At 47.4% G+C, this 15,632-nt stretch overlaps 2 protein-coding genes across 2 annotated transcripts; one reads left to right on the top strand and one right to left on the bottom strand.

Moving 5' to 3' along the window:
• The first annotated feature begins 639 nt into the window (after nucleotides 1–639).
• LOC123150747 (trichohyalin) lies at nucleotides 640–5,537 on the top strand. Its single transcript, XM_044570579.1, has 4 exons — nucleotides 640–1,144; nucleotides 1,477–1,912; nucleotides 1,993–2,091; nucleotides 4,078–5,537. The coding sequence occupies exons 2-4, from the start codon at nucleotides 1,505–1,507 to the stop codon at nucleotides 5,308–5,310; spliced, it is 1,740 nt and encodes a 579-aa protein (XP_044426514.1). The 5' UTR covers nucleotides 640–1,144; nucleotides 1,477–1,504; the 3' UTR covers nucleotides 5,311–5,537.
• A 175-nt stretch (nucleotides 5,538–5,712) lies between these two features.
• Nucleotides 5,713–9,026, bottom strand: LOC123153087 (AT-hook motif nuclear-localized protein 2-like). Its single transcript, XM_044572379.1, has 6 exons — nucleotides 8,918–9,026; nucleotides 8,537–8,785; nucleotides 7,929–7,981; nucleotides 6,981–7,109; nucleotides 6,549–6,710; nucleotides 5,713–6,206 (listed from the first exon to the last, which is right to left on the bottom strand). Exons 1-6 carry the CDS (start codon nucleotides 9,024–9,026, stop codon nucleotides 5,919–5,921), a joined length of 990 nt encoding a protein of 329 aa, XP_044428314.1. The 3' UTR covers nucleotides 5,713–5,918.
• Nucleotides 9,027–15,632: the final 6,606 nt, after the last annotated feature.

Raw genomic sequence — 15,632 nt, forward strand, 5'->3', positions numbered from 1 at the left:
CTGAGAGAAGCTGCCCGCCTCTCTCGCGGATCCAGTCAAGCGCCGCCCACACTGCTAGAGGGCGCCAGAGGAAGCGCTGCCGTGCCGCTCGCTCGTGGGGCTGGGTGGTGGGTGCTCGTGGTGAGAGAAGCTGCCCGCGGCCGGGCGCGTGACCAAGAGCGGCGATGGTGGCGCAGGGAACGGCGACCAGGATCGGCCAGGCGCAAGGTAGGAGAGAGAGACTTGCGGGTGGTGGGCCGATTTTTTTTTTTTGGTTTTTGTTAGCCTTATCTATACCTCAGTCTTACGAAAAAGAGAGGGGGTTGGCAACGAATAAATTAAAAGAAAGAGGGATGGGTGGATGACAGGTGGGCCAGGCCCGGACACAGGCGGACGAGGCGGGCGCAGTAACATCCGCTTTCTGTCCGCCTTCGACTCAAATGTAAATTAATAAATATGACACGAAAATGGTCTAAGCGGACACAAAATAGACATGGATCTCTATGTTATGCTGACGTTTTTGTCTGTTTTGATTGAAATGGACAAGGGCGAACGAATTTAGTCGGTCCTTGGAGTTGCTCTAAAATGACCTAGCTAGAGTACTAATAGTATTATGCCACTAGTAGTAATATAGTACTACTACTGTGCTATTGAGTGGCCGCAAACTACTTCAACCACTCAACTCGGTTCTGTTCTGTCCAGATTCGTTGGCCGCCTCACCTTGAATCCTTGATTGAACTAGAGAGTTCCCACCCTTACTTAAAGTGGATCATCATTCAGGTTCTCTGGCTGACCAATCTCCGACGCTAACACATCTCTGCTTTCCATTCTCCACGTAATCAGGCCTCTCCCAGCTGAACAAGAGAACCATTCATTCAGAAACACAGATCAATCCGACATATCCGATCCCCAATCATATGCAACGGACATACAAATACAGCTCATGCTGCTCTCGATCTGCCGCCAATCCCCCACACCCCATATACGCATCCATCATCCTGTCTCCTTCCACACCCCACTCGATCGTGTGCCGTCCGCGTCCAAGCAGCTGCGACTGCCCGCTCTATCATCGTCTCATCATCATGGAGGAGATGAGTTAAGACTGCGCAGCTAACCGGGATCGGAGTCGACTTGGCCAAGCTTCCATCCTCCTCCTCTTTGATGGGTACGTTCGTGTATACACATTTTCTTTCAAGTAGTTTTAGCATGTTCTTGAATTTTTTTCTAATAAGATTAGCAGAGACTATCAGATCGTCTTTTTCCACCAATTAAAGGTGTGAATGATGAAGGCCACATGTTCATCTGTCATTCTCGCTTGCTTCTTATTCCTTCCGCTAAAGCTGCGTCCATCATCCTTTTCCCTGTTCGATCAGATTGATTGATGTGACATTGTTCATCCACCCAAGTACTGCCTCTTGATTCCATGTATAAAAGGATCACATTACTGTTCAGTTCTTGACATAGCCTCACACCATTACTGTTCTTGTCAAGAAGCAGCCAACCGGAGCCCGAACCCAAGGCGGCAATGCTGAGGCGGCGCGACGCGGGTGAAGCTGTTGCTGCTGTTGAGGAGGTGACAACGAGGCCCAAGATCCGCAAGTGGTGCGCGCTCTCGTCGTCGTCCGGCGCGTCGGGGACACTGAGGAGGCTGAGGCTGAGGCGAGGCGTGGTGTCGCTCCACCGGAGGGGATCAGGCGGCGTCTCTTCGCCGTTGCCGACCAGCTGGAAGATGTCCGAGTCGTCCTGGAGCCGGGCGTGCCGCGCCGACGGGATGCACTCGTCGGTGTCCGCCCGGAAGCTCGTCAGCGCTCTCTGGCAGATGAACGAGGGCGGCTTGCTTGAGGAGGAGGAGGAGGAGGCCCGGATCGCCAGGGACGCGGCTGCGCGCCGGGGCTCTGCGGCGGCGCACCGGCGCTGCGCGTCGTCCGTGGAGGTGAGTGCTGCCGCCGCCGGTATCATGAACCGTCGTGTTCTTGCAGTTTGATAATGATGTTGTTCCCGTACGTGGTGTAGATCTCCAAGAGGTCAAGAACGAGGAGCAAGGTGGTTTCGGAAGCTGATCATGGGCGCCATTGGCTTTCAGATAACCTGAGCAATGCCGGCACAACTGGGGTAATTAACCAACTCTTGATTTGCTCATTTGCACAACTATTAGCGATACTGTTGATCTGCTTTTTGAAGATAGGAAATAATACACATATGGATCTGCTCATCTATCTTAGAAATGTCTATATATGATCCTTTTGGTACCTCACACATATAGTATGGTACTACAGTACTACTACTGGTGGGTATAGGGTACAGCCCGACACTAAACATGGCTTTGCATTTCCAAGGATTCTCCTTCATTGTGATAGCCACATGCATGCATGCACCTTTGCCCACCTCCCAACTAGGCTTTCTAACTAACTACTCCCTCCGTTCCTAAATATAAGTCTTTGTAGAGATTTCATTAGATGGACTACATACAAAGTAAAATGAATGAATCTAAACTTAAAATGCATCTATATACATCCGTATGCGGTTTATAGTGGAATCTCTATAAAGACTTACATTTAAGAACGGAGGGAGTATATAAATTTACAGAACCTGGTTTGTCTATCCAGCTGCTTCTAATCTCATCATGTGATGTCTAGCTACGCTGTTAATTATTATTGTTTGATTAGGCGAGCCTTGTGATTGAGCACCTCGTTAAAATTGGGATATACTATTTTAGACGTATGCGGCGTCGGTAGGTCGACGGCGGCGTAAAGTAATCGGTTTTCAGTTGAACTTGACCGTCTCGTTAGCAGGATGGCATGGCAGATTCGGCGGTTGTCCGAGTTAGTTGACACTTGTGTTTTCAATTGATGTGCAGTGCGGCAGTCGTTCAAGAGGGCCATGACAGCCTCAGATACGACTGTGTGTCTGTCTGTCGAGACAAGAGCACCTCATCATGCCCATAGTCCTTTGTCTTCCTTCTGCACCTAATTAATCAATCGCCCCTAATTCAGTAAACTTGCATGTTCGATCGGACTGATTGAAATGCGTGGAGCATGACTAACATGACTACCCCTCCGTCCCATAATGTAAGACGCTTTTTAATACTACACTAGTGTTAAAAAACGTCATATATTATAGAACGGAGGCAGTACATTTTTGGGACCGTCTATTCATCTATCACCTGGGAAAAAAAGTTAAGTATCAGTCGAATTTTGGGTCTGTTAGGTCTCCATCCAACAGCCACAATAGCGTGACCACTTTTCATGTTCTTCCTCCCGCGCTGCCCTCCACGATTGTCCTCCGCTCAACTTCCCCTCACAGTCGTGCTGCCACATCCCTCTAACCCCCCTCCCCCCGCCCACGTCCTGTTTCGGCGACGACAACCCTGCACCCACCTATCAACCTGCTTCTTCGACTGGGACGCCACATCACGCGGACGACGCAGTGTGTCGTCCCCATCTTCAGCGAGGTCCTGGCTCCGCCTTTGGCTTCGTTTGAAATCGACTGATGCTTAATTTTTTTCAGTTTAGCTATACATCAGTCGACTGAAAATTCGATTTGGATCAGTCGGTTTTCCCTATCGCCGGAGGGAAGGAAGAAAGAGCCGCAGCGGGGGCTCGCCGGAGAGGCTGCCCCATTATCTATCTTATGGTTTCAGGTGGGGGCGGTGGTGCACTTTGCCGGAGAAAAACCCAAACGCGGGCAGGCCTAGAGGGATGGCCGGGGGCGGCGGAAGACCGGCGATGGGGGGTGGTTCCAGGGAGGACAGGGTGGCGAGGCCGGCGGTGGTGGCCGGCGGTTCGGCCGGTGGAACTCTAGGAGGAGGAGGAAGAAGAAGGACCGTGGGCCGTTAAATCTCCATCCGATGTCTAGAGTGAATCGACTGACCCAATTTCAGAAAAATAGCCTAACCTGATTTTTTTTTCAAGGCACCTAACATTACCAAAACCAGTACATTTTTATATGGAGCTGATACGTCCACACTAAACAAATAGCGGCCTCTGCATCGCATGAGCAGAATGAGCACGGCAGACAATACTAATTGAACAAACAGGTTTCTGATAATTCTGTAGTTTACCATCTTCTTATATTAGTTTGTTCGTGAATCTTGATCAGGTGCACCCATGCGCTCAAGACTCTAGCTCCACATGTTCAGCGGACAGAATGGCACACCTGCAGGACATGTACAACAGCCTGACGGCGTGCAAGGAGCTCGTCAGAGTCCTCGGCAACATCTGGGGGCCGGGAGACCTGAGCCCGTCCACGGCGTCGCTCCTCTCCGCCCTGCGCTCCGAGCTCGACCTGGCGCGCGCCCACGCGCGGCAGCTCGCCAGGGAGCGGAGCCACCGCGGCAGCGAGACGGTGGAGCTCATGAAGAAGCGACTGGAGGCGGAGGCGCGCGCGTGGAAGAGCAAGCAGCGGGAGAAGGTGGCGGCCACCGTGCGGGTCGTGTGCGACGAGCTCGACGGCGAGCGGCGGTCGAGGCGGAGGGCGGAGCGGGTGAGCGCCAAGCTCGGGAGCGCGCTGGCCGAGGCGGAGCGGGAGCTCGAGCGGGAGCGGAGGTCGAGGGAGCGGCTGGAGAAGGTGTGCGACGAGCTCGTGCGCGGCGGCGGGGTGGAGGAGGAGGCGAGGCGGGAGGCCGAGGAGGCGCAGGCGGAGGTCGACCGGGAGCGGGAGATGCTGCGGCTCGCCGACGAGCTCCGCGAGGAGCGGGCCCAGATGAAGCTGCTCGAGGCGCGGCTCCAGTTCGAGGAGAAGAACGCCGTCGTCGAGCAGCTGCGCGGCGAGCTGGAGGCCTTCCTGGAGACCAAGAAGCAGGGCCTCCTGGAAGCGGAATCACCTGCCGCCGCCGCGGATGAAGAACGCCAAGCCACTCACGACGATGATCGCCATGGATTCTTCGAAGCTGAAGAAGGTGCCGATAGAATCGCTCGTGTTGATGCCAGCAAGAGGACGGACGTAGACGACGATGGAGGAGGATCCGATGATGGTTCAGACGGCAGCGACATGCACTCCATCGAGCTGAACATGGACGGCAGAAGCAAGGACTGTGGCGGCTGGAGCTACAGCACCGCTTCCAAGGAGACGCTTACACCGACGGCCAAGAAGGCGGCGTCTGCGGACAGCAGGGGAACGGGGTGCGCCGATCCGTGGGCCAGCGACCGGCGGTCGCTGGAGGAATCGGAAGGAGGCCAACGGTGGGACGACGAGGAAGGGCGCAGCGACGTCGACGAGGAGGACTCCGAGAGGTACCAGGCCATCAAGAACCTCAGGGAGCAGATGCTCGCCGGCCATGGGCTGGGTTCCATTTTCCTGCCGGGAGCATACGAAGGAAATTATACGGCCTGAGAGAAAACAATGATGAGATTGGTTTGGCATGGAGCGATGAGTTGGATCGATTGCCGCTCTCTTCTCCCTTGAAACTGTGTGTGTGCATAGCTTGTGGGTTCAGTCTTCCTGGACGACCATTCTTCTTTTTTCATAGGATTGTCATTCTGTTTTTGTACATAAAACTTCTTTTTCTTCCAAACAAGATGTTCCTGCAAAGCCATATCAACCTTTCTTCCAATAAAAATAATAAATTAATAAAATGTAAAAATGAGCAAAACTGGAGCTGGGAATCGATGAAAGTTGTGGGGTGAGGACCAAGAGTAGCAGGTTACCCTCGAGAATGGCATTACGTTTTCACTGATCAGATGTGCGCAATATGACCATGAAATGTTTCATTAACTATAATATCACGAAGCATCATTCAGGTTCAAAAACATAACTTGACCACACGCATGGGCCATACAACATATAACGAGACTGAAAAGTTCAACAAGTACGAGCAGAAAGCTAAGCGTCTGGAAATAGTAGGGAAGAATAAGCATTTGGAGCTAGGAGCGAAAAGCTAGGAATTTAAGCTGACTGGCATCTGGAAATAGGAAATCTGTGTTGAATGTGCAAGCCGGACTCTAGTTTGATGGGCTTCCTGGGCCACTGGAGGTTTCATTCGGGGCAGCAGTCGGTGTAGTAGCACCTGGAGTTCCACTGGCCACATCCTGTTTGATCTCCTCTTTTTCATCAGCTGCAAACCCTCCACTGGCCACATCCTGTTTGATCTCCTCCTTTTCATCATCTGCAAACCCTCCACTGGCCACATCCTGTTTGATCTCCTCTTTTTCATCAGCTGCAAACCTTCCACTGGCCACATCCTGTTTGATCTCCTCTTTTTCATCAGCGGCAAACCTTCCAAAGACCACCTGCGCATCAGCGCAACAAAATGCAAAGCATTAAGAGGACGCACAAGGTTCTCACTTGCAATAGATGTGTATTTTCGTAAAACCATGCCATTTCCCTAAGAAGCTAGTACATATAAAAAGAAGCAAATACTGATTTTACATAGGGATATTAATATGTGTACAATGTATATCGTATGGCAGCACACTTTTGTTCCATATAGTTTTCTAGACTTAGGAAGCACACATAGCCTTTAACTACTTCAACAAACAGAGGAAGATAGAGTGGGAGCTAATTGACGTATATGGAATAAAGTTCTTAGTTGGTCGTTTAGAAGCATGTTAATCCAAGTGAAAGATGGTAACCTGAACAGGTGAAGCTGCAATCAGAGGTCCTGCTAACCCACCGCCGAAGAGAGAGCCATCATGACCAACAAGCGAAATACTGAATCCACCTTTTAGAGTGCTCAGTCCATTACTTTTTGACAGCAGATACACGCCAGACAAAGAGACAATGTCAAAATAGCCCTGCATATTGAATGCAAGGAATTAGATATTGTTTAGCATTGGCTTAGCAGCATCTCTAGAGGCCAAACAACGACATTTATTTGGAAGACCAGAACTACAAAACGTTGATAATGGATACAATTAGGCAATTTCTTTAACTACTACTACTTCACATTTCATTTTGCTTTACCATTCTCTTAATTTGGTTGGAGCTGAAGTATAATTTGTAAAGCATACCACCAAAAAGGGATTTCCAGTGTACAGATTCCAAGCAAAAACAATAAAGCAAACCTCATAAATAACAGTTCCACAGGAAGAAGCTGGTTGCTTCAGTGTCACATTGCGTACAGCGCCCTCGGCAGACAGGATACAAACTGCCCACCCATTCCCACAATAGGAGATGACTTTCGCTGCTACATCCTGAAACCATGGATTCCTTATTAGAATTTTAGAATGATACATGCATAAGTAGTAGTAATAGATAACCTATGGAAAAGATGGGAAAGATATTTAAAAACAGGAAATGTGAGGGACACCACCAAGTTCTCTTCAAAATAATGTACGATGGATATAGATATAACCGGTTAAAAAAATGTGCTAGAAGAATCAAGAAAGAAAACTTGGCCATTGAATCGGGAATACATTAAATAAATGGAACAACCGAACAGATGAATTTCACCAGTATTAAAGAATACACTCATATCACAAGTAACAAAAAAATGAAAACTAATCTTGTCTGGATATCTATGAGAATTTAATAAATGGCCTAACTTCATAATTGCATTCATGTTCATCATACTGAAGCTCCAACTTATTACTGAACGCCTCGTGCACATGTGGAGTCGATGAAACAACTTTTGAATATGTTGAAATACATAGACATGAGAAAATACAATTATTTCTTGCAGAAGCAGACAACACATACACATAATCATACTAAGCAGGAGTTTCTATATGGCCAGGAAAAAGAAGCAATATTTATTGTAAGTTTTAACAAACATATGAAGTGCAAGTGAAAATATATATGTACAGCTCACATAACGTTAAGTAGGGGCAACTTCACTAAATATTTTTAATATTTAACACTAAATATATCCACAGACAAAAATCATATTTTTCTAAAAGGAACCACCACTTCAATTAGATACCCTGATATCCAGTAGTATCCAGATACTATGATAAAATATTAATAGATCACTGCAATGTCTCTAGGAGCATCATAAGAGTAGGAAAATTTACCTCTCCACCTTGGATTGTGATGACCTGAGGAACGAATCCAGTCGCATCTGGCTCTGTCGGAAAAAGAAGAGATCCGTTTCAAATTATAAACCATTGGGAAATATATTGTGATGTTGGCAAACTGATTATAGCACTGATGAGCATGAGCCTATAAATAGTACATGACTGAACTAACATCCTAGAAATATAATTCCAAAGCACCACGAATACTTCTGCGAGGAATCCCAACGAAAGCTTAGTTTCCATGTCTAACATGTGGCAACTCTTACTGAATGTCCAACATAGATAAATAATTCCATGCTTGATATAATGTACAAACCAATATGCTAACATTAAGAATACCAGGTATAAGTACTGACACCTTAGCAGTAATACTTTAGACTAACTAGCGAGAAAGGTCATATTTTTTTCTAGCATTCCTAAAAGGTGAGAGTTAGGCCAGTTGAGTTGGGCAGGACTGCTGCCTCTGGTCATTTTGCGGTGGTCGTTACTACATATAATTATCAGGACTAGAATACCATCTAACAATCATATCCATCTATGCACTTTTGCTCTTTTCGCTACTCTACATGCGTTGACTAACAGAGGCAAGAAAGAATGCTATATACCTGCTACTGCCAACTCCCGCTGCTTCTTGCTGGTTGTGGACCTCGGCGGCCATACCCTCTTCTTCTTGGCCCGTTGTTTTGAATTCTCAAAGGGTGGTGGCGGTAATGGCGACGGCAGTGGTGCCTGGGGCCTCACGACGCCTACGCCCCACAATCCCAACGTGAAGCCCGGGGGTAGAACAGGTGTCGGGGAAGCGACAACACCAATAGGATATGGTGCCGGGAAGATAGCTGGCGGCTTGGTACCATCTGGGGTCTACTTCCGCGGGCGGCCGCGCTTCTGCTTGGGTGGCTCAGAGCTCGCGCTCATGGCAGGCACATGCACAACACCGTTGTTGGCCGTGGGACACGATGAGTGCGGTGCAGAATAGGAAGTGTTACCTTCGTGGGCGTCGTCCAGGCGGGCACCAACGATGGGTTGTGGCTGAGGATGAAGCGGGCTCTCGGGCATGTCCGCGCCATATGCCGCCTCACCCGCCGCCTCCGACATGGCCCCTCCTTCCCTTTCACCTCTCGACACAACAACAACAACCAGAAAACTCCCCCCTTCAATTTTTTCTCGACAACTCAGTACCAAACATATGAACAAATCCAGAGCTTTTATAGGGAAAGGGCGGGTCAAAATTTCATAGAGGACCCCAAAAATACATGGAATTTACATGAGCTATTTACAGTTGTCCTTTCACCATTTTGTGGTGGTGACTATCCTACAATGAAGGGGGTGACTGCATTTTTAGTAAAAAGATATTTACTTTGGGATCTAAAATTGTCGTGGATATTTTGTTTTATGGGCAAATCATTAAATGAAAACCCAAAGATGGCAAAAAATAAAAGAAAATCCGAATATGGCAAACAATAAATGATAACCCAAAGATGGATAGCATAGCAATAAATACAAATCCAAAGATGGCAAATCATTAAATGAAAACCCAAAGATGGCAAAAAATAAATGAAAATCCAAATATGGATTTTCATTGATTGCTATGCCATCTTTGGATTTTTGATTAATAGTTATGCCATCTTTGGATTTTGACTAATTACTATGCCACCTTTAGATTTTTGATTAATAGCTATGCCATCCTTGGACTTTCATGGGCACTGTTGGAGTCCACCAATGGTTATCTTTTCAAGTTGGCCATGTTTGGATTTACATTATGTGAGGGATAGGTTAGAGGGGTGTGGTTACCGTGCACTCGAGCCGATGTTATACATTAGATGGTTTAGGTTTTACCTAATCACATTTTTCGTAGTAATCGTGCATCCTCATATCAACAAGGCTTGGATAAAATGCATCGAAAACTGCTAGAGACCGCGAGAAGTCATTGGAATTTGTGTAGGAAAGAACCCACAGAATAGAAAATTAATATTAAGCGCTAAGTGGCTCTTGCACACACCAAGGCCATGGTTACTGCCAACCTTAGTCACCATCAAGGTGTTCATTTGAGAAGCCAAACCTCCATCAATGCAAGAACTAAGTGCCATCATCAAAGACTAATTGAGAGTCGAATAATAGGCTCATCGCAAGAATTGAGTCACATTGGCAGTGGGACAACCCCGTGTTGACCTAGGTCTGGATCCACCACATGGATCTCGCCACGATATTATGGAAGAACGCTATATCAACCAACTTTGTGTTGAAGTGTATATGTAGATTGCCTGTCCCTTTCCATCAGTTTGGACTTTTGGTTACATTGGCTAGTGCATGAAGCTTAACATGGTATCAGAGCCTAAGGTCTTGAGTTCAAGTCCTGGCTTTCGCAATTTATCCAAAAATTGTTGTTGCCCCCTCTGCGTCCACATATAGGCCTTGAGCCATACCTCTGACTCTATTCACTTAGTTCCCGCATCACATGTGAGAGGGGGTGTTGAAGTGCATATGTGGGTGCCTACACCTTTCCATCAGTTCAGACTTTTGGTTGCGTTGGCTAGTGCATGAAGCTTAACACTTCGGACAACCACCCCTGTAACAAAGCCATCGTCGATCTCATCTCGACAACTTGCCTCCAAGAAGCAACAACCTCCATCCACAAACAAAAAAACGAATCTCGCTACCCTGAGCGGACAACGAGCCAACAAAGGCCACCAAATCTTCAATTTAACCATGGCGAGGAAGAAACGATAAAAGAATATTAAACACCCTCATTGCCCTCATGCCGGACACTAAAACCTAACCCTACCTGTATTCACTTGTGGGAAGGGAAACACGGTTCACTCCCCCCCCCCCACACACACCTCCGGAGCGGTGGTTGTAGTGAGTAGAACACAAGAACTCACCATAATTGATCAAGGGGTTGCCTCCTAGTTGCATTTTCTCTACATATAAGGGAAGAAAGGGAAACAAAATTTGCATGATCAAAAATGGATGAAGGCATGCCATGATCTTTACACATAAAAATATTCAAATAACGAATGGTAACCCAAATTACATGAGAATTGGGATGAGTTGGTGTTCTAATGGTAGGAAAAAACCCTACTCCGATGACCAATTCCCCTAAGTTTCATCACCGATTTTACTCTTCACCACCTCCATGATAGATCGTTGCCATATTCCACAAAAGACTGTACAGACAAACCAGCAGAAAAGAGGAGTGAACTCACCAAGATTGTAATTGTCACAAAAACTAGAGGTGGTGTCCTCCATTAAATCCATAATATGGTCATCAACGAGCTGATCCACCATGGAATTAGCCACCATGGACTCAAAGTTCTAATCATCAACGAGTTGATCCGCCAAGTGCTTACTCATGAATTTGATTATCGATGATTTGTTATGTGGTTGTCCACCTTGTGCTCATAACCACAGTGATGAGTGGACCTACGTAGCACCGCCAAAGTAAAACTAAGAGAGTGGAGGTCGTGTCAGAGGTAGAGAAAGAAAGTAGAGAATGGGAAGTTTGTGGCAAGGCTTGAGGGAAGCGGCTAGTGTTGAGGGAGCATCGAGGGTTAAGGGAGCAGTGAGACTTTTTAGGAGGGGAGTAGAACACAACCACAACGGGGTGGGTGGGGGTGGGAGTGGGTCTAGTCATGTCGGTTCACACCATTCCTCTTTTAGATGGGAATGCTGGAATGTCACATTTTGTAAGCTAGATGTGATGTACTCCTCCCTGACAGGATTCTTAATCAGTTCAGGCCTCCCCGATTATTCCAGTATATTCTTAGTCGGCTGCATATGAGATCAGAATCCTCGTGGTGTTCATGTTTGTTACTGGAGCAAAGGTCTCATCGTAGTCAATGTCTTGGTTGTACCTCCTCGCCTTTCAACATGCCCTTCTACATTCTACTTCACGGTGTATACCCACTTGCAGCTATGCCTTCTTTCCTGTTGGAAGGGATGTTAGTACCCATGTCTTGTTCTTACACAGAGCCTCCAGCTCTTCCACCATGGCCAGTCGCCACTTTGAGTCCTTTGCCTTCTTCCAGTCAGTCGGAATTGACACAGATTGAGGAGAAGCAACAAATGTTTTGTGGGATGAAGATAATGATTCATAGGAGACATACTTTCCAATATCATTGTCATCAAACCTATACCATTTCTCTGGTATCCCTGTTGTTGCTCGAATAGTTCTCAATGCAATTTTCCCCTTAATTGACCCTTCAGCCTATTCCGCGTTAGAGGAGATGGAAATCACATGAGTACTACCCTATTGTTCCGTCAGTGGCTGATCTAGTTTCTCCCTGATGTGCAACCCCACCACCTTGCTTCCGTGAATACACCTTTAGCTCCTTCTCTTGCTCTGTTGTCCACCTTGGCACACTACCAATCTGAGCTGGTGCACACTTCCGTGAATACACCTTTAGTTGTTCACCTTGCTCTGTTGTCCTGCTGTCCACCTCATCACACTACCAGTCTGAGCCGGTGTAACTACATCACCGGTGGAAGCTAATGCTTGTATTACATGCACCACAAGAGTTACTAATGAGCCGCATGTTGCTAAACGTGACTATTGCATCATTCGCATATGTGTGCTACTACTCTCCCCCCTCTTGACCAATTTCCGGTTGGGGACATTAGTCTAGTTCTTCAAACAAGACATTTAGATCAGTTTTCTCACCATAAAAAGGTTCCGATTCACGGAACGTAACATCCATGCTCACAAATGTCGGCCTCACAGACGGACTCCAGCATTTATATCCTCTTTGTCCTGAAGAATACCCAATAAAGATACACTTGACTTCCCGATGATCCAATCTGTTTACTGATGGCCTATGATCACGAACAAAACAAGTGCAACAGAACACCTTGGGGGGATCTGGAAATTTATTTTCTGTGAAAACCAACTCACACCTTGATTTCATACATGTGACCCGGGATGGCTTGTGGTTGATCAAGAAGGTGACCATCATGACAGCTTCACTCCACAAGAACCTGGGCACATTCATGGTGAACATCAATGCCCGGGCCACCTCTAGCAGGTGGCGACTTTTCCTCCGTGCCATCCCATTCTGAGGTGTGTCCGGACAAGATGTTTGATGCAGGATGCCCTTGTCCAACATGAAAGCACCAATTACCTTGTTAATAGGCATGCGAATTTGAAACCTTGAGGGTACCCTATGACCTCCTTTTGTTCAACTAAATGAACTAAAAAAATTCAGAATCACCTCAATTTTGAAACTTTAATTCATTTGGTTGAACTAAGTAGGGTCGGAGGGTACCCTAAAGGTTCCAAATTTGCATCCTACTCCCTCCGTAAACTAATATAAGAGCATTTAGAATACTAAAATAGTGATCTAAACGCTCTTATATTAGTTTACAGAGGGAGTACTTGTTAACATACTCGATGCCGTTGTCGGGTCTGAGTGCTTGAATTTTCACATTAAATTGAGTCTGAACAAGTGCATAAAAAACATTGAAACACTTCATCTTTATGTTTCAGAAGATAGATCCAAGTCATCCGCGAATGGCAATCAATGAACATAACGAAGTACTACATACATCAGAGTGGATTAACACAAAAGGAAATATGCTCCCAATCCCCTTACTCACATATGAGGTTCTCATGTTTAGCAAACTCACACGCATCACGGTGCAGCTTGCTCTTGTGCATGCCCTGTTAGTGTCTCTGGCCCACGACTACAAGCAGAGAGCCCATCACATCCCAAAAGACTAGCTTGAAGGGACTGTGGCTCTCTCCCTTATAAGGTGGTTCTAGCCTCCTCCCGTAACCGAGGTGGGACTAAAGTCACTGGAAACGCCCAATGGCCAGTAACCTAACACACCACTCATTACATCAGGAAATACTTGAGACACTTTACCAAAAGACACATGTCCCATCCTACAGTGATGGATTAAGTCTCTAGTCTCCTTATCCTCAGCAACAACAGCTAGCATGCCCATTGCGTCCCGGTCCATCATGTTGCGCTTCATGTACCACAACCCCCTACACCTTGTTCCAGTTCCAAAGACTCCTGCCCGCCGATCTCATGGATCAAGAACTCAACCTTGTCAAGAATTATTCGGCAATCAATTTGGTCAACCAAAGCACTCAAGGACACTAAGTTCATGGGAAAAGCTAGCATATGCAACACTGAGGATAATCCAATATTCGGTGTGCAACTAACTATCCTAACACCTGTGATGAGTTGGGCTGTCCTATCTGCTATGTGAATGTTTTTCTGATGTGCGAGAGAGTGTGGAACATAAGGTTTAAACTCATTAAAAGTCTCCTGCAACATGTTGTGATGCTCCAGAGTCAAGCACCATTTAGAGTTTATTTTATGGTCTGCTATTGATGTGTGTTCAATGTTACCTTCATTTGTATCGACAAAGTTGGCATAGCTAGTAGTAGTCTCCTGCCCTCCTGCAGGTTGCTTTCCTTCAGCTGAAGCAACTACATTTGCCTTGGGAGCATTCCAAGAACCACCACTCCCATTCCAACCACCTCGGCTGCTACTGCCAACACTACCCTCGGCCTATGTCTCTTCTGTAGGAACTCCCCAAAACCTCGCGGGTTAGCCACTCTATAAACATATTCATTTCCATCTCTTGACTGCAGGCGTGCCTCTTCTTGGGACATCACAACAATGGCCTCATCAAGAGACACAAACGTCGGCTCATCTAGCAGCGCAACATGCCTACTCTCAAAAGCTTGATCTAGGCCTTTTAGAAACTGCATCACACGCCTGTGCTGAACCCACTTCCTGTCAATCTCCATGGACTCCGCATGTGGAAACTCAACGGGATCACACTAATCTCCATGGACTCTGCATGTGGAAGCTCAAGGGGATCACACTGATCCAGATCTGCTCAAAGGTGTTGCAGCTTATTCACATACACCAGCATGGTTCTTCACCTTGACGAACAACATGGATCTTGTCTTCAATTTAAGACATGAGCATCAGGTTTCCCTTACCAGAATACCTCGTGGACAAGCATACTCCACACAGTAGAAGCATTTGGCAATGCCTCAACAGACACTGCAAAGCCTAGAATCATGGAGTTCAATATCTAGGCCAGGGAGTTGGTGACACTCCACTTCTTCCATTATGAGCTCTCCTTGTCAGCCGGTTCTTCAACCCTTCCAAGAACGACTAGCTCAAGTAGGTACCCACTGTTGAACCAGTATGGACCCTAGCCCATCTTGATATGTTTGTTGGGCCCAAGCCCATGAGTGGATCTGACCTAGAAGAGGTGCTTCTCCTCTGCCCCGTGCGAGCTGCCACACAGTGTACCACGCGAGCCACCCGACACGAGAAGGAATCCTGTCTGAAGGTACTTCCCTCCCGTACCAACATGGTATCAGACCAAGCGGCGGCAGCGTAGTCACTCGCTAGCGAGGTGGCGGGACCCAGGCAGGGCCAGGCGGGGAGAGGCGGCTGCGGGCGCAGCCGTGCGCGTGCGCGAGAGGCGGCGGTGCTGTGACGTGATGGCACGGCGCGGGAGCTGCGTGGCCGGCGACGACGGAGCTAGGAGCAGAGGCGGCTGACGGTGCTGTGGCAGCTCGGCAGAGGAGGTGCGGCTCTGTGGGAGCTCGATTTGGATTAGGAAGTGCTCGAGCTGGACCGCTGTTGTGTCTGCTGTTGCTATTTGTCTCTGCAGCTTGCTCGTGAGGCTGTGGATCCAAATTTTCTTTTGGGGACTTGCTGCGGTGTGGTTGCC

The sequence above is a fragment of the Triticum aestivum genome, chromosome 7A, assembly GCF_018294505.1.
Source record: "Triticum aestivum cultivar Chinese Spring chromosome 7A, IWGSC CS RefSeq v2.1, whole genome shotgun sequence".
Taxonomy (NCBI): Eukaryota; Viridiplantae; Streptophyta; class Magnoliopsida; order Poales; family Poaceae; genus Triticum; species Triticum aestivum.